The sequence below is a fragment of the Musa acuminata genome, chromosome BXJ1-6 (genome assembly GCF_036884655.1).
Source record: "Musa acuminata AAA Group cultivar baxijiao chromosome BXJ1-6, Cavendish_Baxijiao_AAA, whole genome shotgun sequence".
NCBI lineage: Eukaryota > Viridiplantae > Streptophyta > Magnoliopsida > Zingiberales > Musaceae > Musa > Musa acuminata.
This window is the reverse complement of record NC_088332.1, coordinates 38,288,657-38,315,141: the sequence shown is the minus strand read 5'-3', so window position 1 is coordinate 38,315,141 and position 26,485 is coordinate 38,288,657. Positions and strand designations below refer to the sequence as shown.

Sequence of the window (26,485 nt, the reverse complement as noted above, 5' to 3'; positions counted from 1 at the left end):
TATATCTAAATGTCAGTTAAGATGAGTAAAATGTCCTTTAGCTTTTATTTGTAAAAATGATTGATTAATTATGAGTATTTTTATGTTTTGAGTGTCTCGAGATTTGGAAATATATTTCATTTATCTTTTGATACTTAATTATTGTACATCCATATTTACAACCTAAAGAAGAAAATTATCCTTATATATATATATATATATATATATATATATATATATATATATATATATATATAATATTTTTTGGGTTTCTAATAAGCTTCAACTTTGCAATAAACCATAAAAATGCTTTCCATTGTTGTGATGTGGTCTTCTTCGCTTGCACGTCTCTCTAACGCCATTAGAATCACACCGACTGCCAAACGCCAATTGCTTGATCGCCTATAAATGCTTGCCTCCGCATCTTCTCTTCGTTCTCCTGCTCACTGCTTTTCCTTGCTCTCTCTTGTACCAGACCAGCCATGGGAGAAGGAGCTGCGGATCTCCCGCCTGGTTTCCGTTTCTTCCCCTCCGACGAAGAGCTCGTCGTCCATTTCCTCTACCGCAAGACCGCTCTCCTCCCTTTCCATCCCGACATCATCCCCACTCTCGATCTCCATCGTTGTGATCCATGGAACTTCCATGGTGATCCCCCTCTCTCTCTCTCTCTCTCTCTCTCTCTCTCTCTCTCTGATGTACGTGGTGTGTGACCTGTTAGGTAAAGCGTTTCAAGGAGGTAACAGGTGTTGGTACTTCTTCACGAGCAGAAGCGAAGACAGAGCATCGGTCAGTGGATACTGGAATCCAGTGGGCACCGACGAGGTCGTAATCAGCGGCAATAAGGATGTCGGTGTGAAGACGACGCTCAAATACTACATCGGCCAACCTCCCGACGGCATCAAAACCAACTGGCTCATGCATGAGTACCGTTTGCTGGATGCTACTGTTCATGGTGGGAGCTCAACCTGCAGCAGCACCAGAAGGGAGAGAGGACAACCAGTAACCATTTCTTCTTCTTCGTCCTCCTCCCCATCTTCTTCTTCTTCGGCTCTCGTAGCTAACACGAGTTTCTTCCATTACACCACCCAGGAGTTCAACAAATGGGTGATATGCCGCGCACAGGAGTGCTGCTCGCAGGCGAGCGCGCACGACGACGGCGGCGGCGGCACCGAGCTGTCGTGCCTCGACGAGGTGTTCTTATCCCTGGATGATCTCGACGAAGTGAGCTTGCCGAACTGAGAACATGGCAACCCCCAAAGGCCGACCAGAGAGTCCTCGAAACCACGCCAACACTCCATGCACGTATATGCCGTACTCACTCTTCTCACATCTGTCGCTTCCAATAACACAGAGCTCGCCCAAGTGATGATGAGGCGCTCTTCCCCCATTTCCTCTAACTCTACTGCACTGTGTATCGATCGTCAATGGTGTCTCCATGGCATTCATGATACGTTTGTAGACTTTAAAGTGTATGATGGCAATCTTGTGCGACAAAAGCAATGGAGTTGGCTTCGCTTATTGTTGTGAGAGGAGGGTGGAGCTCACGCAAGCATGTCGCTGTCGATGTCGTCAATGTGATAAGCTTTGGACTACCAAACTCCTACTTATATATGGATGGAACCAAATACACACACCAGTATGATTGGACTTGAGTTCATCCAATCCAAGTGTTAGATTTCCCAATAATTAGTGTGAGGGAAAGATTCGCGTTGGATGAGATGAGATAGTATAATTGTTTGTGATGACACACCAAAAAGATTTTATATGATTATTATTTTCGATCAATCGAGACTCGATAGTATATGGAGTTCGATCTTCACTAAATTACTGTATATGCTATTTTAGCTTCCTAAAAATATTTTAGCTTCTTAAACTGCTTATGAACATTTGTCAACTATGTTGACCATCAGCTATTAAACTATTTACTAAGTATTTGTCACCCATATAAAGAAGTCAAAGTTGACATAACCATCAAAGGGGTCTCAATAGATGCATTGTAATATAGTCTTTTTCAAAGGAACAACGTGGAATGATATATAATATATGAGATATAAATATTATCTTTCTTAAAATTCTCCCTGATTAGTCAAACTTCTTTTCCTTCTTAGATACAAAAAATGGGTCGAGTATGAACAAAGTCATGATTCGGATTGACGACTAAATTGATCATGTCATAATTCAAATCCAACTCGAGTCTAACCATCTCGTGACCTAACCTAGTCTAATCCTAACGCGACCCAATCGCATAATATGCCGTGTATAATAATTTTCATACCGTAAAATATTTTCTTGGTCTCACTTAAGATCAGAGAATTAGGTTTGGGTTAGACATGGACATGAGAGTTCCGGAGTAGGGTTTGTTGCCATGATGATTGGCATGGGGCCTTGCTTGTCTCGCTTTAGCTTTCATGAGAGCAATGTGTGTGTTCATGAAAGCTATGGGCTTGAGATCGACACAAGGAAGCTTCTTTTAGGTTGGCATCTAATTATCCTGCTAATGATGTGGATTGCGAAAGGTGTGAGTGGCGATTAAGTATCTTCTTTGTGTTTAATCATTCTAACAATGTGGATTACAAAGCAAGGAAGGAGAATGACACTTGAGGATCTTCTTTTCGGCTTTGCGACTAATCATTCTAAGATGCGGATTAAGCGAGCAATGAGAGTGATTAGTGGGAGACAACATTCCATCACAGAAAGACAAGCTACATAACTAATTAGGATTTATGTCCTAAACTCATGTCCAACTTGATGTGGATCAGCCAATGCAAAGAGTTAGAAAGGGTCTCCCTCTGAAGAGCAAACATTAGGTTGAAAAGTACTTGAGATGATTTGGGGATTTGGCTTTGCACAACAACTAAAGGTCTAGTTTGTATGATGATGCCATGTAAGATTGGATCAAAGTCAAAATCTAATCTTCATTTAACATCAAAGTTGCAAAGTATTTACATCCTTATTTGCTAGCTGCATGCATAATTGACATTTAGATTAAACCAGCAACAAAAAGGGATGAAAATATTTGTAATAGTACAATTGGATGATAACATGTCCTTACAATTCCAACAACACATCATGGCAGCTTTTGTAGAATCATGTTCAAGGCCTTAAGCATGAATCATTGTTGGCTCTCCTCCCATATATAGTGTTTATTGAAGTACTTAGCCATCCCAATGTTCCATGTTGATTGTTTCTGAAATTTGATCTATGGTAATAGTTCATAAAGAACATGAAAGTGCTAGAAAAAAAATTTAAACAAGGGCACAAAGTAGGAGAAAAACAGCAGAGAGAACGGACAGAGATTGATGAGATACAATAAAAATAAATTGTTCAGAGAGAGTCATTAAGGTACATAGAGCGAGGATTACATGCGCTTTTTCTTCTATTTTGACCATTTCCAGAAGACATTGGATCCACACTTGAACTTGTCCTTGCCTTCACACTCGATCTCCAGATCATCACTGAGAAAGGGCACTTTCTGCATTTCCAAGAACAAGAGGAATAGAATGATAAGAAACACAATACAAAATAGAAGATGTAAATGAATTTTAGCTTCACAGGCTTTCCATGTCGAAAAGAAAATTCATCACCAAGAATAAAAGAGAATTGGCTTTCACATTCAAGCAATTGCGTGATGTCAGGTGGTTTCAGCTTGGCACGCGTGAAGCTGCTAATTAAGTCTAAGTGGCACGCCAACAGCTAGAGAACTAAAAGTAAGATTTCTAACAAAGAACTGTCCTAGTTAGACAATGATCACTATCTTGCATCAAGAAAAGAGAAATAAAAATATATCTAGCAGATAAAAATAAAAAAGTTTTTTCTTTGCCACCGATTGTAGTAAAAGGAGAAATCAAATCAATGAATAAGCTATGATGGAACACAGAGCAGCAGTCTTAAGGTAAGTGCCATAAAAGTTCAGGCATAAGCAATCACGTTATACAAACAATGATTCAATTAGTCTATATGTATACTCACGATTCTAAACCAGAATAATATGCAAATAAGTATACCGGAAGTAAGGTAAGACTTGAATAAGTAAAGAAGAAATGGTAAGGTTAACATAGTTGATGATAGAAAATCTGAAAATAATTATTACAAGGTCTTAATAACTTGTGCCTGATATAGATAACACATCATAAAAGTTTCTGGGGTAACAAGCCTTACAAATGTCTAAACGTTCCAGATTCTGTCACTGGCAAAATGTTATACTCGCATGAAAAATCGAATGAAAGTTGCAAATAGGCAAATTGAGAGTGTTAGAAGTGCTCACTACCTTTTGCTTTGCCAAGTCTTGGCAACCAGTGAAGTTCTCAGGGAACTTGCATGTGCCGAACTCCACTGTGTATGCGCGTGCAAAATTTGCACCGCTAGTGGCCAACCTCTTCTTGTCATTGAGCTCCTGCAGAAGATTTCATCAGTGGCTTCAAGGCAAAACTGAATTTCTATGAGCATTCCGAGCTCTGTTAAAATGACATGAGCGATAAACTTTAAGAGTTAGTAAAATTCAGGCTGATACTCTTTATTAAAGAACCAGCTACCAATTGCAGTTATGACTTTAATGCCGACGATTCCAAGTTTGGCGTAAAAATGTTTTTCTTGATTTCATTTTGATAGTCAATCATAGTCAAGAAGTATGATACTCTGCAACAATTCATACACAAACATAGTCTTAACCAACATTTGGTTGCCATGTCCTAGAAAAGCTTTCTCTAACAACTCATTCACTTGAAGACATGGAATGATAATGCATTAAGTTCTATTGCAGAATTCTGCTATAAATCCTTATTCGAATACAAATTACTAAGAATTAAACAACAAATTAATTCATCGATTGATTACAGTTTATAGCGACTACTCCAAACAGACAAAACTTCAGAGTGATCAGTTTCTACTCTCAATTTCTTTCTCTTTTTGAGAGAGACAGACAGGATCAAGCCTGTTCAGCATTGAAGATTCCGAACCATCATGCTACTAAAAAGATATCTCATGCATGATTTCCTCTCTAATCCAGAAAGATCCAATTACAACCCCCTAGTTATTTACCCCATCTTAGATACTACTTCCTAAAGCAGTTCATAAAATCTTGCAACTCGCAATGCTTTTATCTCCATCAACAAGTTTGAAGATGTTTCACACAAATGATTTTACTAGGATTAGCATACAAAACAAGTAAAAAAGTTAATTAACTATTATATAGAACCAATATGATAGCGTGCATTTCTCTAAAGATCAGTAGATAGATGCACTAGTTGCACTTAGCGGTTGTTAACATTCATTAATCGAAGATCTATTTATGCTTATTGGTGCTAAGAGCAATCAAATTCCGTGCTTCAATACCAACTTTTGATTACCTGAAACTGTAGAACATTAAATGCATGACCAAATCCTATTTCTTTCATGCAAAATACGATACAGAGACAGCGTAACATAAGCATCAGTAATAAACCTTATTTGCTTTGCTCTTCTCGAGGTACTCCTCGATGATGCCAGCATCGGCCGGTGAGGTGGCAGCCGCCGTAGCGAAGAGGGCAGCAGCGAGGCCAACAAGTGCAGCTCTCCTTCCCTCCCTCGTCGCTTGCTCTCGTTCGCCTGCACGAGCATGCTGGGCTCTGATCACCGGCAACTTGGGGGATGAAGCCGAAGCCTGCGCGCGCGAAGACGGCGCGGAGATGAGCTTCGAGCTCGAAGCAGACGCGCCGGAGAGCGCATGGTTGCACGCCAACACGCTGGAGTTGATGGCTGCCATCTCTGCTCGTCGGGATGCAACTACCGTAGGAGATGGAAGCGGCGGTGGCTTTAAGGGTGTGTGCCCGAGTAGGTGCGGCGGGTGAGCGTAGGAGGAGGAGATGGGAGGGAAGAGGTGATTGTGGTGGGAGTGTGGATAAGGTGAGATTGCCTCGCGCCCTATTGGCACATCTCCTCGCTCTCGGACCCACCAATATGATTGGCTGGTGGAGAGGAGGCATGGTGGGGCCCCTGGAAAATGGTCACACGCTGATGTGGACCTCTGAAACTTCGAGGCATCTCATCCTCACAAACAAGGATAGAAAGGCCACAAACTAAATCAATCAGATGCACTGAACTCTGATGAACAATCACCAGAAGAAATTAATCTTTTGCTGGATAAGATTTTGTCAGCTGGATATGGTGAGAGAAAAATGACTTCGGTGAGGGAATTAATTAGTGCCTCTGCTTTTGGTCAGGTTTGATTGGTTTCTGATTCTTGCCCCCAATTTCTGTGATGCTCAACATATTATTCTCATCATCTTCTTCTTCTTCTTCTGTGGCACCAATTGCTCAGATCTGATACTTTGTCAGGTAATCCACAAGAAGGATCAGCTCATCTAGTAAGTAATCCAGGCTGTGCACTGTACTCCAGAATCTGACATGATTCAGGTCAAGGGAACCAAATAATGATTTCTCATGACACTGGCAATGAAATCAAACATAAAAAGAACCATGCTGCATATGTAGATAGCACAGATGCTGAGATCAATTGCAACTCCTGCTTCTGGCTGATCTCACAGGTGCCTCATATAGATTATCCAACCATATCATTTCTGCAGATTTAGGGGGAAAGAATCATAGCCTGAGTGATCATTGAGTTATTCATAGCAAAACTACAAAAGAGGAATCAACTCATTGGAGATGGAGAGCAATGGCCATCAACAAGTAAAGTAGCAAGCAAACTTTTTAGGAAGAACTGGTTGAATTATTGTCTCATCTTATTAATATTCATTCGATCTTATTGAAAGAGAAAGCTCACAGTAGTAGCTCAAGTCCTCACAAGAATATCAAATCTAGAAGCTAAACAAGAGCACAGACACAATAAACCTACTTAATAGCTATGCTTCATGGAGATGATGCCATCACATCCATCACTGATGAATTCCTTCCAATGTTTAGTTGGAGGGAACTCGAAACTTCTCAAATCGAGCTCCGGTCTCATTGTAAGTCTTCAATCCGATCAAGCTGTTGAACTCCTCAAATGTGGTGAGCTTGTCGAGTTGGCCTCTGCTGGTACCCTCTTCCTTCATTACTTTGAGTACGTCGATCAAGGCACGAGCAGAGGCATAGACGGCTGTGGTGGAGTGCACGATGAGATGGAAGCCCAACTCTTTGAGCTCCTGCGGCGTGTGCAGGGGCGTGAACCCGCCTTCGAGCATGTTGGCAGCTCTGAACCCGTTGGTCTTCTTGCAGACTTCTCTCAGCTCGTCGTCACTCCTTGGTGCCTCTACAAAGCAGGCATCTGCTCCTGCCTGCATCAAGTCAAAGAGCCAATGGCTAAGTAGCCGCTTTCTCTACACACACATCAACAGGGTGGACCGTGCATGTATCAAGTACTAGAGATTTCACTGATCTTGGACCTTGCTGCTTGATTCATACACTGATCAAGGCACTGTGTTAACAGTCTCGCTGACTGCTTTAGTCGGTAAGTTCTTAAGATTCTACAGCTCATGTTGCTAAGGAAGCATGAGAGTATGAATTTTGATCTTTTCAACGTGAAAGATCAAAACATGATAAATGAGAAATTATCAGAAATTAGCTACTGCATCTAAGGTTTTGTTCAGCAAGGTGCAGTGACCCTCCTTTCTGGTCTAATAACATGTTGTGCCTACTAACTTTTGTCCCCAGAAAACAAGGAAAACATTCGAAGCTGCTTCCAAGCCTCAAGGCATGATATAATTCTAAGCCTATTGAGCATACAGAGATAAAACTTATGTAGGACTATAATGTAACTTCATTTGATTAATATGTGAGGCAAGATCGACGGTGGAAAACAGAGATATTTCTTGTTGCCAAATAAGATTTCATAAACCCAGTAATTTATCGATCTGATACCTCCATGTAGAGGTTAGCCCGAGCAATTGCTTCAGGTAGGCCACCTGCGGTTGCACGAGCATCAGTCCGAGCAATAAGAAAAAAGTCGGCATCGCCAATGGCTTCTCTTGCAGCTGCTATTTTTGCAGCGTGATCCTCAGCTGGTATCACCTAAGACAAGCAACACAAAGCAAGGTTCAGTGCCCATTCATTTCCATTACACGATAAGTGTTGGTGAAAGAAAACAAATATGTATGTTCCAGCTTGTTACCTGTTTACCCTGCATGTGTCCTTGTTGCCGAAGATAAAAAATGAAGAACTCGTCAGAGAGGTTCCATAAGAAACTACTGTGAAAGAGTAGCATATAGAAACCAAAGTTGAATACAACTGTAATCTATAAGAAAAGGTTAATGTTCTCTTACCACACTTCTTTGGCCAAACTTGATCCTGGAATCAATGTGGAAGAAGAAAAAGTTAGCTCTCAAAGTTAGGACCAAATCAGAATAGACTGCAATTCCAAGCATGAAGGCAAGTCATCATGGTACCTCGAGAAACAGGCCAGCAGCACCAGTAGCAATTATATCTTTGACGGTCCTTTGGACATTGAGAGCATTGCCACCTCCGGTATCTGTAATATTTCATTAGAAAACAAATTATAAACCAAGTGGCATATATCAAGTAGACATTTTCTGAGCAAAATATGTGAAACAGACAATGACATAGCCGATCTGATTGAAATGTTTCTCAGCAAGTTAGTGTAGGTTAAATTTGGACAGAAGCAGAATGATTGAGCTTTCAAATGGCTAATTACATATACATAATCAGAGGTTGCAGTTGTGACAGATGAAGGATTTCTCAACATGAGGATGACAATCAATTACATGTGTCAGATATGATAAGTTTGCATTCAAATGAGGATAAGAGGCTCATAACAATTTCTTCTTGTGATAAATTGGATTCCACCACAGATAATGGACCATGAATGCCTTATATCCTGAAACACAGCCTTCTTGTCTTCTTCCATTGCACCATAACCCTTTTCCATTCTGACTTTACAGTGAATATCCATTGCAGGCATAGGTTGCTTGGGAATAGTGGAACCGTACTCTCATCTTTTAAATTCATGCTCTATGCAACATATAGAAATACGGATTAGTAGTTTGAAGTAGCATTGGATCTATCAGATCAGTAGGTCTATTTAAATCCTGACAAGATCTCACCACTCTGGAATTCAAGGAGTGAGAATAAATTGTGATGGACATTAACTACAAAGTGTAATCCCCAAGATACATTCTGTCCATCTTATTTAATATTTTGTAGCCACTTGTTGGACCATAATCTGTCACATCCTAGCACTGGTCCCATCTATATATAAACAATTGAAGAACTAGTTGAAATAGTACTATGGATATTAGTGTGGTCCTCAAGGACATGAATAGCATAATTATGAAGTTAACATTGTTTCCCTATTACCGATGCTAAACTTTCCTTCTCTTGATTCTTCCTTTTCTCCAACTTTTCATATTTTCTTCAACTTTCTAAAAATTTTCAATATGATCCAAACAGAAAACATCAAAACCTGACTCAGAGCCACAAAATGCCAAAAGATTAGCTGCAGTCAAACCAACCTAAAGCTGTTCCATGCTAAAGTGGAGCAGCCTAACACTAAGGATGCATAGAATAGCACATAAAACTTACCATTCGATGCATTTGTCCACAAATTTCTGCTCATATCAAAGCTACCTTTCACGATATCCCCAAACAAGTTTATCATGTCAAAATCATGAATTTTGACATTATGCTGAACTTGTTGATTTAGGAGTTCTGATCGAGCACCATAAATCATGCCCAATCACATCGAATACTTACTGGTCTCTTCAAATCATGGCCAATCGTCTTCAAATTCAAAGACAAAACAACTCCATTTAAGAGTGATTCTGGTCTTCACACCCACAATCGTTTGATTCTACTCCAACACTAACAGAGCAGACCATGGATTGACAAAAAACTGAAGCAATGCAATCGAAGCAAGCAATTTAACACCCCAGTGGAAAAAGATCGTTACCAGCGTCGACGATGAATGCAACATTAGGAGCAGCAGCACAGATTGCTCGAGCTGCGTCGGCCATCTCCGGCGGCCTAACGTTCCAGAAGAAAAGAGTCATATATGGATGAAAGAAACCAGCCGAGCAAGAGAGAGGCTGGGGAGATGGGGGTAAGAGGGAGATACGTGAGGAGGCCGATGTCTGGCATGCCGAGGCGGGAGGCGGAGACGGCGTAGCCGGAGACGAAACCGGCGCGGAAGCCCAAGCTCTGGAGGACGGCCGCGGAGAGCGCGTCGTAGATCCCTGGCATCAGCACGATGCCCTCCTCCTCGATGAGGCGGTGCATGCGCGTCTTCCTAGGCCCGGCGGCGGCGGTGGGAGGCCTCAGCGTAATGGCGACGGAGGAGTCGGCCATCTCTCTTCTCACGCGCAAACGGGGAGGAGGCTCGGAACTCAGACTTGGAGAAGAGGGAGCGAAGACGGAGAATAGAGGGAGTGGAGAGACGTTATTATATAGCGCGCGCAAGGCTCAGATTAGGTGTGCGTTAGCTCACCGGGGAGGACCGTCAACTTCCTTATGGCCCCACGCCAAGGGCTGAGATCGTTCCATTGTCCAAGAGGATCTAATCGTAGCCGTCCGATGCGGTAGAGAGAGCCCGTAAGGAAGGCATTGGTTAGGTGTATCTCTCCTCTATATAAAATAGGTAATTGACTATTTAACCTATTACAAACATCCCCTCTATCATTATTGATCATATTTAGTTGATTTTACAAAACTTAATCGACCAATTGATCATTTTATTACCTTTTTATATAAAAATTCCAAAAATAAAGCTTCATGGTACAAACACAATACTCTTCTGCTAAAGTTACCGACGGTAGACGTGAGTTTCCCGGCGTGACAAGGCATATTATTAATACGCATAATAAATTCGATAAAAATTTCGTACTCGTTTATGAGCCACCAGCTCAGCTACCTACCTTCTGATGAGAGAGAACACCGGAGCCCGGCGGGGCCCATCGAGAGTGTCAGTCTCAATTCCGTATCTATGATTAGGCGGTAGACACATGGGGGAGGGGCCCCGACACTGACGCACACCCGTCCCAACTTTTTCACGACGCCCGTTACGACCGCGCACATGATGGCTTCTATGACGAGAGTCGTGCCAGGAATCGTAGCAAATCCGGCACACACGAACCTCCATTATTGCGCCTCGCCAGCTCGCCAACTCGGGTGGCACACTTGACCGCACCTTATCTTGTCGTCACGTCTCGTCCGTCCAATAAGATAATGCGTGTATCGACGCCGTGGCTGATAAGCGATTGAAACGGTGGACCGGCGAATCGCCGCCACAAGATTCCACGAGCGATCACAATAAAAGATAATTTCCCTCCCTGTCTCTCAAAATCTAAAAACCCCATCGTCGAGTTACTTCGGTCGATAAGGAGGTATACTTGGAAGGGCTGACTCAGGAGGATGTGATCTGGCCGGCCAGCGTGGACGACGTGTCATCCTTATCTTAATTGAACCCTCTATTGTCGTCAACGCACGTTCCTACGAGTGCTCACAGTCTGGCGACACATGGCGTTTAAGAATTGCGCACGGTGATTAATCCCTGTGGGTGGGTTGGAAGAGCCGTCACGAACTAAATGTCTGTGGCAGGAGATAGCTTTTGATTTGCCTCATTCGTTGGAGATAAGTGGGCTGCGCTCTCAACTCTGCTGCTTCACATGCCACGAGCCCCACCTGTGCAGATAAGTCCAACGTCCTATCATTATTGACCGCCTATCACCTTTCACATCGGTCAATTATTGCGGGGAACGAATGACTCATCACATAAATCGGGAGAATATGAATTCTAAAATAGGAAAATAAATTGCGTGGTGTGGCGTTTGGCTATCGAGAAATCGAAGTGGGAAATTTACGATTGCCACTTAAAATTGGGGGCATAATTGCGAAGATACACACAATGCAATCATTATAATGGACAAAAGACATCATGTTCGACGCCATTGTTGTGCCAGCTCACCAAATCAGATAGATCTGTCTCTTGCCTCCCTCGTGGACCATGTGCTTTGTGGGACCGGATCCAATAATTCGCAAGGACGCGACCAGGTACAATGTACCAAATGAATGATGTAGATCTTGGATTTAATATGGCCCCGAAAGCTTACCTGACAGGTGGGGCCCGGAGGGAGCGGTGAGCCACGTGGGCTGCGAGTACGTCAAACACGACTCTACCGCAAGTGGGTACGAACGGGTGTGAGCTGGTCCGTACGGTCTTTGAGGCGTGGCGTGTCAGGAATGCCACATGGGAGCAGTAGGATCCAACTTGGATGCCCATTTTTTGAGAAGAAAAGAATTAATGAAGTATCATTCATATAATTAAATTTTAAAAAGAATTAATTTAATTTAATTAATACCAAAAAATGTAGACAAAATCTTGAAAATCTCATATTTAATTTTTTGCATTGTTTATAAAGTTAAGTTTTAAAAAGAATTCAGTTGAATTTAATTATTACCAAAAAAATGTAGATAAAATCTTGAAAAACTCATATTTAATTTTGAGCCTAATTTGATCTTATCATCATTATACGTTGGCAAATTAGAGAGGTTATATTCTTCATAATGATAACATCAATATATGCTATTTATGAGTGAAATATAATATATTGGATGTCAAGTAGATGATAAGTCCATGTCAGGCAGCAGACAACCAGACTTACAGAAAATGATTTGACCGATGTACCCAATATTTATTACATGCATCATAATATTAAATTATTCTGATCATCATAATGATCGAGATAACTGTTAGAAAATCTTATGATAAACTATCAAGAACGTGACTAATTCAACCATCATAATATTGAATCGCGATGAATCTTTAGCTGATCCCCATGCCACTCGCATGCATGATCTAAGAGATCCCAAGTCCAAATTTGAGATTTTCGATCAATAACTTTTATTGACATGTTCTTAGCATTTTGCCAATACGAAGAATAGAGAAAAAAAAATATGTTAATGGGTGATAGATAATCACATTCAAATCAGATAGTATCATTGTGGATAGTTTAGTAAATACATAATAAAAGAGAAAAAGAAAAACTCATAATAAAATAAAAATAAATTTTCTTTCATATTTTTTTCTTTGGATAATTTTTTTTTTCTATGAGAGGGGTTGTCGATAGTTATTTAATTTTTATTTGAGTGTATATATATATATATATATATATATATATGTGTGTGTGTGTGTGTGTGTGTGTGTTCATTTCTCAAAAGAATAACTCAGAGAATTTGCTTTCATTTATAATCTTTGATGATAATCTAATTTAAATGCACCATAGGACTTGACTTGACTTGGTAATGGTTTTAGTGTCATGGCAGCCACGTTTGGAATAACCTAAGTGGGTTCCAAATATGAGCATCATAAAATGGATGTGATACCCAAGTCGCATTTATTATGAAATGTCAGCAATTTGATTTACTTTGGACAATCATATTTAACTACGTATCCGCTACGCATCTATAAAAGTATTAATACCTTCACATGCCATGCGCATGAAAGCACGAGGCAGTGGCATATATATATATATATATATATATATATATATATATACTCAAGTATCAAATCTGAACATATATATATATATATATATATATATATATATATATATATATATATATATAATAACAATAATAATAAAATCGTAGGTCTTAATTACTTAAGATCGATTATATAAAAATTTTTTATTATCATTAAGATATGTAAAGAATTAAATTTGAGACAACTAAAAAGGTATTTTATGTCACTTTCAAATGATAATCTAATTTTATATTAAAATTAATTAAATTTTATGATAATGAGTGATATCAAATAAGATTTTTTCATCTGTAAAAGAAAATCTCGTTGATTAATTAAGAAAAATCCTCTTTTTTTATACATTACATTTTACATTCAATTAATTCAAATATGATTTTGCCATTACATTTCACCTTGTCAAATATACATTACATTATATTCAATGAAATCCGATATAATTTTACATTGATTTTTAGAAATATAATATCCTGAATTTGGAATAAGAGGTGATGGTGTTATGCCTATCTTGTGACAAAGTGACATTGGTTTATAAATGCTAGATTTGTTGTATGTGGCAGATCTCTCTAAGAGAATCTTATAGAGAGATACATATGATATAATATATACTACAAATAGAAAAGTAATTCTGATGGAATAATTTTACAAACTCTATAGATAGAAAAAATAGAGAAAATTACTATTAATAGAGGTTAAACATAGAGGAATGAGATTTAATGTGTAGGACTGACAATAATGAGATATTTTTTTATAAAAAAATAGAGGAACAAAAATAATAATAATAAATAAATAGATAAATAACTGTCAAACTCGTTCTAATTTAAATAGAATGCTCGAAGGATAAATATATTGTACCTATGTGTATTTAGCACATGAACGATAGGAACATTTAACATGTGATCTCACACCACTTGAAAAAATAATTCAATTCATTAATTGATATTTTAAATTTCCGTCACAATGTTATTGTGTTTTTTATAGGGTTAGGTATAATAATATATGAAGAAAATGTTATAATCAAATATATGATTTGTTCTTTATATTTGCTTTCTTTTTATTGAATAAATGTAGTAATATGGGACGAATTATTATTACTATTTAAATTTATTTTAATAATAATATATTCTAAACTAATTAAATTAATTTCATTAATAATCCAACTAAATTATTCTATCGTTTAGTTTATTTTTATGTGTGAGTTCATTGTTAGATTTTGTGATCCTTTATAAATGAATAAGATATATATAATATAATTAATTGGATTACGATGAAATATATTGATCAATAGAAAAGAAGTCCACTTAAAGTATGATTCTTTAAGAGACAACCTTGATTGGAAGAATTCTCATAATTACTTATTCTAGATCATCTGCTCTTACCTATAAATAGGCAAGACCACTAGAGACTTAACATAAAAAATAAGAAAGAAATGAGAGAAATAGAGAGATTATCTCAGTTAAGGGATTACCGTCTTTCCCTCAACTCTTTCCGAAAAGACGGGAAGAGAGGAGAAAGATCTAGTTCCTTTTTGCAGATTGACAGCGATCTTAGATTAAAAACGGTGTCATTGTAGATCAAACAGAGATATCTTTTCAGATGACATCAAAAGGTATGTATCGTTAAATCAAATCTAATTATTTGATTTCAATCTTGACATAAAAGATTATTTTTATATTTAATACAGCATATTACGAATTTTAATGTTACAATTGGTATCAGAGCCTAGGTTCTTGAGATCAAATACATTATATATATTATTTTTGTTTACGATGCATAAATGATCCCTATTCTCCAATGATCACGAAGTAACAATGGTCGTCGTCGACCTTGCTGTGTACAACCAGTGATTCTACTGAGCTCGGCAGCGTGTGCGCCACAGCGCAACAGGCAACAACATCGCACCCATGTGGCAACCGCACGTAGGCAAAACACGCATCTATGCAGCGACCGCACGAGGGGAAACAATCGCATCAGGTGGTAGCCGCGCAAGCAGCAGCCACACGGATGGGTAGGAATCGTCGTAATGGCTACGCACGAGCAGAGGTAGCCCTACTGCGACAGCAGTAGCGCTGCACGTGAAGGCGACGACGACGACGTGCAGTAAGGTTTTGGCAAAATTATAGTTTTTGCCCTAGGATTTCCCTTTGGTCAAATTAAAACTTTGCCCTTTTGTATTTTATTAATATCTTTTAATTCTTTTGATAGTTCTATCCTTTATAAATCACATATTTCTAATTTATATCCTATCAAATATTTATGTTTTTACCCTTATGAGATTGAGAATTTTTAATTTATATTCTCAATAATAAAATCAATAAATATGATTTATTATAATTATGATTGAATTAATCATGATTATATTTTGATTTTTTTATTAGACTTAATTTTAATAAAAAAACCCATAAATTACAGTTCACTTTTATAGTTTTCTCATATGAATTATGGATTGTATTTTTACATATGGTAAATAAAATTCAATTATTATTCTTGGATATTTATTTGGTTATTTACATATATATTTGAAATTATGAAATAATGTTCATCTTTCACATAAAGGCATGATTTATATGTTATCATAATTATCATATAAGTTTTCTTTTGCTAATTAATGTTCAATAATTATTATGGTTGTCATTATATTATTGAACTGCTTAGCATAAATTAAATTAAAAAAATTTGATGAATAATATTTGTAATCCATCTCCCTAAGTTTTATTTGACTTGTAACTATCAAAATGACTTGAGATGATAGACCTTTCTGATGTGAATTACAATAAAAGTTTTATTATTTATAGGATATTTTAAATTATTATATTAGTCTTATAGCTACCAAAGTGACCTAGACCAATAACTTATAAAATAATATTAACGAATCAATCCTAAATGATATTAATAAAATAATATTCACAATAGCATACATAATTAGGAGATTTATATAATTTCAAAGGAGAATCTACTTCAAATAATTATGTAATGGGGTAGGATGATATTATTTTAGATATTCTTGTAGTTTAGGTTTTATACCCAAAGATTGTTGAATCTCGTATTTTGATGATGAAACTACTTGATATATGTTTATGATTTAATCTGCGTTTTGAGTGATGCAGGATGTTTCGATCAGGATGAGACAATTAAAGCAGGAAAATCATGTTGTCCCGAAGGAACATGTCAGAAGATTGGACGTCGGGCCGGTGGATCAGTCGACGTATCGACAGAAGGCTTCGGGCCGTGGACTCGGGCATCGGGCCAAGAAGAGCGGGTATTGTACCAAGGATATCGGAGTTGCAGAGTCAACTGGCCGATTGGGCAATAGGCTGCAGGAGAGGACGATGCGCCGAAGAATCGGACGAAGCGTCGAGGGACCAATGACATGCCGGACAACTTGGTTAAATTGCTTAGGATTAATTGTCTCGATCGAAGTTTTGTTTTAATTGTGCAGGATTAACTATGATAACGATGAAGATATAAAGCGAAACAAAGTGTCGGAGTCAAGTGCGAAGGATTTGTTGCGAGTTCGAGAGTTCGACGGAAGTCCGAAGGTTCATTGGGAATGCTACCGGAGCTCGCCGAGAAAGATCGGAGCTTGCCGAAGAAGCTCATTGGAACTCGCTAAGATCAAATCGTGAAGTCTAGGAGCTTGTCGGGAGTCCGCAGAATGGTTTCCGAGAGTTCATCGGAAGACCGCCGGAAGTTTGCCGGAAGCTCGCCAGAAGAAGTCTTGACTTGCGGACTTTGTAATAGCTTAGAAAATGTCTTTAAATTCATAGTTAGCTACTGCCCTCTGCGCTTTTACGAACAAGTCTCTAAGTTCTAATTTTTCCGAATCTACATTCAGACGTAAATCGGTGTTTTCGTACGATCTTTACATTGCAGTTTACGTTTACGTTTTGATTCCATTTATAACTACAAACTATCTTCTGTGCTTTTACGAACGAGTTTCTAAGTTCAGATCTTTCTAAAACTGCGCAAATTGCGTTTAGACGTAAAACTACGTTTAGACGTAAAACTGCGTTTAGACGTAAACTGCACAAACTGTGTTTAGACGTAAACTGCACAAACTGTGTTTAGACGCAAACTACGTTTAGACGTAAACTGAGTTTAGACGCAAACTGCGTTTAGACGTAAACTGAGTTTAGACGTAAAACTGCGTTTAGACACAAACTGCGTTTAGACGCAAACTGCGTTTAGACGCAAACTGCGTAAACTGCGCTTAATCTTAAGATCGGCTTTTACATCGAAATCGCTTTTATTGAACAAATGCAGCTTTCGTTTTTAATCGCTGAAAGATTTCCGCTGCACTAATTCACCCCCCCCCCCTCTTAGTGCTCTCGATCCTAACAATTGGTATCAGAGCGGGGTATTTCTCATTTCGGATTTACACCCGAGAGAAATGGCTCTTCAAGAGGGCTTTTCGGTCTTTCGTCCACCGTTCTTTAACGGATTGGACTACACTTATTAGAAAACTCGAATGAGAGTTTTCTTGATTTCTCTAAATCTGGATTTATGGAATATCGTTGAAAACGGTTTTCAACTTCCCTCTAAACCGATGAACGAATGGTCGGATTTGCAAAAGAAGTATTTTTCTTTAAACGCAAAGGCTATGAATGCCTTATTTTGCGCTTTGGACAAAAATGAGTTCAATCGGATTTCCACGTGCGAAACGACTTTTGACATTTGGCGAACACTTGAAATCACGCACGAGAGAACTAGTAGAGTCAAAGACTCGAAAGTTAACTTTTTATTGCATGATTTGGAGCTTTTTCAAATGCAACCAAGCGAGACTATAGGCGACATGTACACCCGTTTCACGGATGTCGTCAATAGTTTAAGAGCTCTTGGAAAATGTTTTTCGGATTTTGAACTCGTAAACAAAATTTTGCGTTCTCTTTCTAAAAAGTGGGATTCAAAAGTAACTGCAATACAAGAAGTTAAAAATCTAAACAACTTACCACTTGAAGAACTAATTGGTTCATTGATGACATATGAAATGGTGCACAATGCACATGATGAACATGTTGAACACAATCACCTTCCAAAGAATAGGAAGGATTTGGAACTCTGGACAAATGAATGTCACTTGAGCGATGACTCAAGTGATCAGGACAATGATGAACAAACCAACCTTCCAAAGAACAGGAAGGATTTGGAACATAGAACATTTGAAGACCACTCGAGCATAAGCTCAAGTGATGGTGAACTTAAACTACAAATGAAACGAAAATTAAAAAGCAAAAAGAATCGAACTACTTGCTTTAAACGCAATAAGAAGAACAAAAATTGGGATGAATCGAGCTCCTCCGAAGAAGAGAAAGTCAACAAAAGCAAGGCGGCAAACTACGCCTTAACAGCCTACAATGATGAGGTAATCGAAACCCCCCTAATTTATTTTGAAATTACTTGATGCTTTCATGATGTATTTTTCTCTTTTAGTTTATAATTAATTTTCTTAAAAATTACATGTTAAAAAAAATTATTATGATCATACTAAGTAATTTCGAAAATGATAATATTGCATATTTTATGATAAACAAATAAAATGATCTTGATTGAAAATATGAAATCATGGTTAAGAAGTAATAATGTGTATTACGTTGATTTCCATTGTTATTTCTCGATTTTGATTAAAGATCATGTTTGATTTGAAGAAATGCATAATGATGAAATTAAATATTTTGATTAACAATTTTATACATTAGATTTTAAGCCGATGATAAGCATGTGTTATTCTCATGAATATATTTGAAAAACTATGGCAAAAATATGCTCGAATGCATGAACGTGTTAAGATTATTTTTCGGACATTCTTGATTCAATGTTCAAAACACTTAATTGCCATGATGATTTTACACTATAACATGTTGGAAATTATATTTTTTGGATACATCAATTTTTATGATCATGAGCATGTTTTATCTTCATAATTGAACTTGAAGATCTATAGCAAAATCTTATCCGAATGCATGAAAGTACTAATTTCATTTTCGGATTCACTTAACAATTGGTATCCTAACAATTGGATTTTCTCATACACTTATGAAAAATATTTTTCTAAAATGGATTTGATGAAATGATTCCTGCTTATAAATTCCATCTCGAAATATGAATGATAGTGTTTTTGCTAAAGAAAATAATTATTATAATCATGATCTTGATAATTATAACATGAAGCTCTTTATAAATCAAGATCGTTCATTATGCTCCCTACATTTATCAAAAAGGAGTTCTTCAAATGAAATGCAACTTGTCTTTTGATTTCTTAGAATTCAATGAAGTGTCATATTGATATCTTGAAACTTGGAATATTTTAAAATGTGATCTTGATATGAATGTTTCAAGTTGCTCTTTGTACTATATCTTTTCAAATGAATCATGAGCCTTGATATCATATATTTCATAATACAGAAATAACAAGATTTTTTCGCCTTGTATGTCTTGTATGATTATTGTACATCAATTTGCTTTATTAAGAATTATATGAATCTTGATCGTGAACTTGTTAAGAAGAATTGTAATGAACCATGAATCATATCTTTGGTATTCACGAATTGATCCTCATTGATATCTTTCATTGATATGATAAATTATCATCTCATGATATGTCGCATAATTATATCATGCCTTGCGATTGTATCATGTGATCGTTGCTGAATTTTCACATTGATATTCTTCATGACATGATTTCTTTGCATTGTTGTCCTGTATGCTTCATGTGATAATATGAATACATGAAACACTTATGATATGATTTTTATGTAATTCCTTGTATTCATGAAATGTTTATCTATCACCTAATAATTCTTCTTGATATTCCTTATGTGAAGAGAAGAATACATGAAATATTCATTAATTTGTTTTGATATATACAAATAAGAAGTTTCAATCATGTATGGTAGGATATAATTTGACAAAATTGATACCATCATGATATATTTATGATGTGCAATTATGCATGCAATACTTGTGCTTTCTAATTATGATGTGATGTATTGCATATGATGTAAATCATGATTTAAAATGCTATGAGTGCTAAGTTACACACTTTGAGAAAAAATTGCTATATTGAAACATTAATGTAATTATGAATGATGATATGAAATTATGCATGTAATACTTCAACCTATGATAACGATGTATGCAATGATATTCATGATGAAAAATTGTCTTGACATTCATGACTTGATTATTCATCCTTTGTCATGATTTTGAAATCATTGTAAAAGGAAAAAGAACTACAAAACTGTATTCTTCCTTTCTTTTTGACAATGACAAAGGGGGAGATAGCTAGCTTGTACAAGTCAAGAAGATGCAAAAACTTGATTGCTAGCTTGTCTATCTTAAGTAGCAAAGATTGCTAACTTGCTTATTTCAAGAAGAAAAATTGTCTTCTTGAACATCACTATCTTGAATATCTCAAGAAGCAAAACTTGAAATTTGCACATTGCAATAGGAAGCAAGAATCATGAGCTTACACAAGAAAGCTATCTTGCATTTGCTTTCGAAATTTTTGCTAGCTTATATATTGTGAAACTTGTATATCATAAAAATTGCTAGCTTGTTGGTCTAAAGAGAAGCAAAAAGTTGCTATCTCAAAAGAAGCTAATGTGCTATCTTGCCTATCTCAAGAGGCAAAAATGCTAACTTGCGCATCTAGCAAAGTGAACAAAATTTTCAAGAAGCAAGAGTTGCCTTCTTGAACATCTCTAATTTGCTAGCTTGCATGATATAGAACTTGCTATCTTGAACATTACCAAAAGTGCTATCTTATATGCTATAAAACTTGCATATCTAAAACTTGATAGCATGAATGTTCTAAGCATGATGTAACACTTGCTAAATCTTCTAGCTCCAAGATTGCATGATGATAAAACTTGATATTATGTTTTTCATGTAATGAGTTGAACCAATATCACACAAATGGTTGATTGTGATACTTCTCCTTTTTGTTGATGACAAAGGGGGAGAAGTATGTTGATGACATGACATGTGATGCATAAGTTTATGCATATGTTCATGTTGACGTGTTGCAAGTATTCATGATGAATATTGCAATGACTTGAATTCAGTTTGAATTCAAGGTTCTATCAATATGGCATATTGATAGGGGGAGTTTGTTTAAACTCCGGGAGTTAAGTTTAACTCCGTCATCAAGTGGTTGTCATCATCAAAAAGAGGGAGATTGTTGAATCTCGTATTTTGATGATGAAACTACTTGATATATGTTTATGATTTAATCTGCGTTTTGAGTGACGCAGGATGCTTCGATCAGAATGAGACAATTAAAGCAGGAAAATCATGTTTTGCCGAAGGAACATGTCAGAAGATTGGACGTCAGGCCGGTGGATCGGTCTACGTATCGACAGAAGGCTTCGGGCCGTGGACTCGGGCATCGGGCCAAGAAGAGCGGGTATTATACCAAGGATATCGGAGTTGCGGAGTCAACTGGCCGATTGGGCAATAGACTGCAGGAGAGGACGTTGCGCCGAAGAATCGGACGAAGCGTCGAGGGACCAATGACATGCCGGACAACTTGGTTAAATTGCTTAGGATTAATTGTCTCGATCGAAGTTTTGTTTTAATTGTGCAGGATTAACTATGATAACGATGAAGATATAAAGCGAAACAAAGTGTCGGAGTCAAGCGCGAAGGATTTGTTGCGAGTTCGAGAGTTCGACGGAAGTCCGAAGGTTCATCGGGAATGCTACCGGAGCTCGCCGAGAAAGATCGAAGCTTGCCGAAGAAGCTCATTGGAACTCGCTAAGATCAAATCGTGAAGTCTAGGAGCTTGCCGGGAGTCCGCAGAATGGTTTCCGAGAGTTCATCGGAAGACCGCCGGAAGTTTGCCGGAAGCTCGCCAAAAGAAGTCTTGACTTGCGGACTTTGTAATAGCTTAGAAAATGTCTTTAAATTCATAGTTAGCACGTTAATTAAGGTTAGGATTAGGTGTTAATCCTATAACCCAAGTAGGGGCCAATTAGGCTCAAGTTCGGACTGGTTTTGGCCAAGTTTGGAGCCAAACCAAGTGAGATGAAATAGTGAAAGAGGTGGAACCGCCAGGGTTGGAGGTGGCACCGCCCAGGAGAGGATCTCCCAGCAAAGCTGGGTGGTGCAACCGCCCCAGGCAGGAGGTGGCACCGCCTGGGCTCAGTCTCCGAGCGAGATTGGGCGGTGCAACCTCTCCTGACAGAGGTAGCACCGCCTGAGCTCGGTCTTCGAGCTCTGGCAGGAGAGGTGCAACCGCCTCAGTCAGGAGGTGGCACCGCCTGGGGCTCAGTCTCCGAGCCAGACTCAGGCGGTGCAACCGCCCCTGACAGAGAGGTGCAACCGCCTGGGCTCAGTCTCCGAGCTCTGCCAGGCGGTGCAACCTCTCCAGTCAGGAGGTGCAACCGCCTGATCCCGAAATTCCGGGATTTGATCGTTTTGAGCTCCAAATTTGAACTGGGTTGGGGCCTATAAATACCCCACCCATTCAGCATAGAAAGAGCAAGAGACCTACACCGAAATCTTAATCTTCTCTGTGATTCTTGAGCTCAAAATTGTTGAAAAGCCTTTAAGTTCTCCTCCTTCTGTTCTTCAAAGTCTTGAGTTGTAAAGAGAGGAGAGAAAGGTTCTGTAAGGGTTGTCTCATGATCCCGTCAAAAGGAGTGAAACTGTAAAAGGACAGTTGGCCTTCGCCTATTGAAGGAAGGCATCTAGTTGACGTCGGTGACCTCGTCGGTGGAGGAAGCCAAAGTGGAGTAGGTCAAGACTGATCGAACCACTCTAAATCTCTGGTTTGCTTTTACTTTGAGCACTTTATCATTACTGCAAACCTCCTACATAGCTACTGCCCTCTGCGCTTTTACGAACAAGTCTCTAAGTTCTAATTTTTCCGAATCTGCATTCAGACGTAAATCGGTGTTTTCGTACGATCTTTACATTATAGTTTACGTTTACGTTCTGATTCCATTTATAACTGCAAACTGTCTTCTGTGCTTTTACGAACGAGTTTCTAAGTTCAGATCTTTCTAAAACTGCGCAAATTGCGTTTAGACATAAAACTATGTTTAGACGTAAAACTGCGTTTAGACGTAAACTGCACAAACTGCGTTTAGACGTAAACTGCACAAACTGTGTTTAGACGCAAACTGCGTTTAGACGTAAACTGAGTTTAGACGCAAACTGCGTTTAGGCGCAAACTGTGTTTAGACGCAAACTGCGTTTAGACGTAAACTGAGTTTAGACGTAAAACGACGTTTAGACGCAAACTGCGTTTAGACGCAAACTGAGTTTAGATGCAAACTGCATTTAGACGCAAACTGCGTAAACTGCGCTTAATCTTAAGATCGGCTTTTACATCGAAATCGCTTTTATTGAACAAACGCAACTTTCATTTTTAATCGCTGAAAGATTTTCGCTGCACTAATTCAACCCCCCCCCCCTCTTAGTGCTCTCGATCCTAACAATGATAACAATACTATTCCACAAGAATGGTATCAATCGTCCATAGATATCTTGAGTAAACACTAAATATGTCAATATTTCGCCCAAAGGTGTAATATATATGATATCAATAGTTCATCAAAATTTTGACAAACTCAAAGCATTAATGTTATTTTATATTTTACAATGGTATTTTCGTCCATACATTATATTGTCTTTCTTTTGGTAATGGTATTGTCTTTCTTTTGGTAATGGTAAACTCAATATATTTTATGATTCAATAAAGTTGGTTTTGGAATTCTGTATGATGGTTTGTACAGAATTAATTTGGATCTTGAGTTTGCAAAAATATTATTGACCATACAATCAAGTGTTGGATTGAAACATAGTTTCAATAATGAAAGATCTTCTATATTGTACCATAGACGATTGAGACATATCTCCAAGGAAAGAATTTAAAGATTAGTGAAAAATAATATTTTAGAATATTTAAACTTCATTGATTTTGATGTTTGTATAGATTGCATTAAGGGAAAACAAACTAAACATATAAAGAAAAATACTACAATAAGTAAAGAACTCATTGAGATTATTCATACTGATATCTGCGGACCACTCCATATTCCTTGTTTTAGTGGAGAAATATATTTCATCACATTTATAGATAGCCTGTCTAGATATGGCTATGTTTATCTAATAAATGAAAAGTCTTAAATCGTTGATACTCTTGAATTGTACATAAATAAGATCGAGAGACAATTAGATAGAAAAGTTAAAATTATCAGATCTTATAGGGGTAGTGAATTTTATGGTAGATATGATGGATCTAGTTAGAATATTGATCCTTTTGCTAGATTCATAGAACAACGGGGTATTTGTGCTCAATATGTATTACCAGATGTGCCACAATAGAATGATGTTACTGAAAGGCGAAATCGTACTCTTATGAATATAGTTATGAGCATAATGAGTTATTCCTCTGTACCTGAGTCGATATGAGGTGAAGCTCTTAAGACAGGTATGTATATCTTGAATAGAGTTCCTAGTAAGTCAGTTTCATCAACCCCATTTGAGTTGTGGACTGGTAGGAAGCCCGGTTTAAGACATTTACATATTTGGAGGTGTCCTGCAGAGATAAGAGTATCCAATCTATATGAAAAGAAATTGGATCCAAGAACTATTTCAGGATATTTTATTGGTTATCCAAAAAAATCCAAGGGATACAAATTTTATTGCCATAATCATATTACGAGGATAGTAGAATTTTATAATGTAAAATTCCTAGAAAATGATGAAATCAATGGGAGTGAAAAATCTCGAATGATCAATTTTGATATTGAGGAGATTCAAATTAATTCTCCCATATCATTTCCTATTCGAGAGATTGCCTCAAATTAATGAGAGCATTGACGAGGGTGAACAACAAAATAACATCGAAGAACTCTCACATGATGTTGATGTCACTACTGATGATCTTGTAGAACAATCATAATCGGCAACTTTGAGAAAATCTCAAAGGAAAAGAAAACATGCTATTTCTGATGATTATGTGATATATCTACAAGAATCAGATTATGATATAAGAACAAAAAAAACCCCTTATCGTTTTCACAAGCTATAGAAAATAACAATTCTAAAAAAAGGTATGATGCAATGAAAGAAGAGTTAAAATCAATGGTCTGGAATGGTGTCTGGAAACTTGTTGAATTACCCAATATTTATAAAATAGTCGATTGTAAATGGGTCTTTAAGATAAAACATGACTCAACGGGTAATATCGAACGATATAAAACCAGACTTATGACCAAAGGTTTTTCTTATAAAGAAGACATCGATTATAATGAGGAAATCTATATAGAACAACTTGAAGGATTCATAAAAAAGGGAAAAGAAAGTTGAGCTTGTAAACTTAAGAAATCTATTTATGGTCATAAACAAACTTCTAGATAATGTTATATAAAGTTTCATAATACCATTACTTCCTTCGGATTTAAGGAAAACATTGTTGATCAGTGCATATACATGAAAGTAAGTGGGAGCAAGTTTGATATTTCTCAACAAGAACTTTAAGATGATTGATATGAATGAGATAGCCTATGTTATTGCATTGAGATATTCAGGGATATATCTCAATGATTATTAGGATTGTCTTAGAAATAATATATTAATTGTATGTTGGAGAGATTTAACATGCAGACTTGCTCAGCCAATGATATACATATTACTAAAGATGAAAAATTTAGTCAAGATATATCTCAATGATTATTAGGATTGTCTTAGAAATAATATATTAATTGTATGTTTGAGAGATTTAACATGCAGACTTGCTCAGCCAATGATATACATATTACTAAAGATGAAAAATTTAGTCAAAACCAGTGTCCGAAAAATGACTTAAAAAAGAATCAAATGAAGAATATTATTTATGAGTGTGTAGTTGGAAGTCTATTATATGCTCAAATCTATACAAGACCATATATTAGTTTTCGGTTGCAATGCAAGGAAGATATCAAAGTAACCCAGGAATGGAACGTTGGAAAGCTGCAAATAAAATAATAAGATATCTACAGGAGATGAAAGATTATATGCTCATATATAGGAGATCAGATTAACTTGAAATGATAG

General features: G+C 37.4%; 3 protein-coding genes and 1 long non-coding RNA gene across 5 annotated transcripts; 2 read left to right on the top strand and 2 right to left on the bottom strand.

Moving 5' to 3' along the window:
- Nucleotides 1–311: 311 nt before the first annotated feature.
- On the top strand, nt 312–1,497 carry LOC135677814 (NAC domain-containing protein 104-like). 2 transcript variants are annotated; one of them, XM_065190222.1, is made up of 3 exons: nt 312–624; nt 698–978; nt 1,069–1,497. In XM_065190222.1, the coding sequence occupies exons 1-3, from the start codon at nt 462–464 to the stop codon at nt 1,216–1,218; spliced, it is 594 nt and encodes a 197-aa protein (XP_065046294.1). In that variant the 5' UTR covers nt 312–461; the 3' UTR covers nt 1,219–1,497. The 2 variants fall into 2 exon arrangements, with proteins under 2 accessions (XP_065046294.1, XP_065046293.1); XM_065190221.1 differs by having other exon boundaries at nt 332–624; nt 698–1,454.
- Nucleotides 1,498–3,258: 1,761 nt separating this feature from the next.
- Nucleotides 3,259–5,876, bottom strand: LOC135676854 (photosystem I reaction center subunit N, chloroplastic-like). Its single transcript, XM_065188505.1, has 3 exons — nt 5,420–5,876; nt 4,247–4,372; nt 3,259–3,451 (listed from the first exon to the last, which is right to left on the bottom strand). The coding sequence occupies exons 1-3, from the start codon at nt 5,717–5,719 to the stop codon at nt 3,356–3,358; spliced, it is 522 nt and encodes a 173-aa protein (XP_065044577.1). The 5' UTR covers nt 5,720–5,876; the 3' UTR covers nt 3,259–3,355.
- A 150-nt stretch (nt 5,877–6,026) lies between these two features.
- Nucleotides 6,027–7,088, top strand: LOC135676856 (uncharacterized). The gene is made up of 2 exons (XR_010514445.1): nt 6,027–6,176; nt 6,292–7,088. It is a non-coding gene; the product is annotated as an uncharacterized LOC135676856 (long non-coding RNA).
- LOC135676853 (carboxyvinyl-carboxyphosphonate phosphorylmutase, chloroplastic-like) lies at nt 6,678–10,331 on the bottom strand. Its single transcript, XM_065188504.1, has 7 exons — nt 10,025–10,331; nt 9,860–9,933; nt 8,340–8,422; nt 8,217–8,241; nt 8,066–8,085; nt 7,816–7,965; nt 6,678–7,232 (listed from the first exon to the last, which is right to left on the bottom strand). Exons 1-7 carry the CDS (start codon nt 10,252–10,254, stop codon nt 6,876–6,878), a joined length of 939 nt encoding a protein of 312 aa, XP_065044576.1. The 5' UTR covers nt 10,255–10,331; the 3' UTR covers nt 6,678–6,875.
- Nucleotides 10,332–26,485: the final 16,154 nt, after the last annotated feature.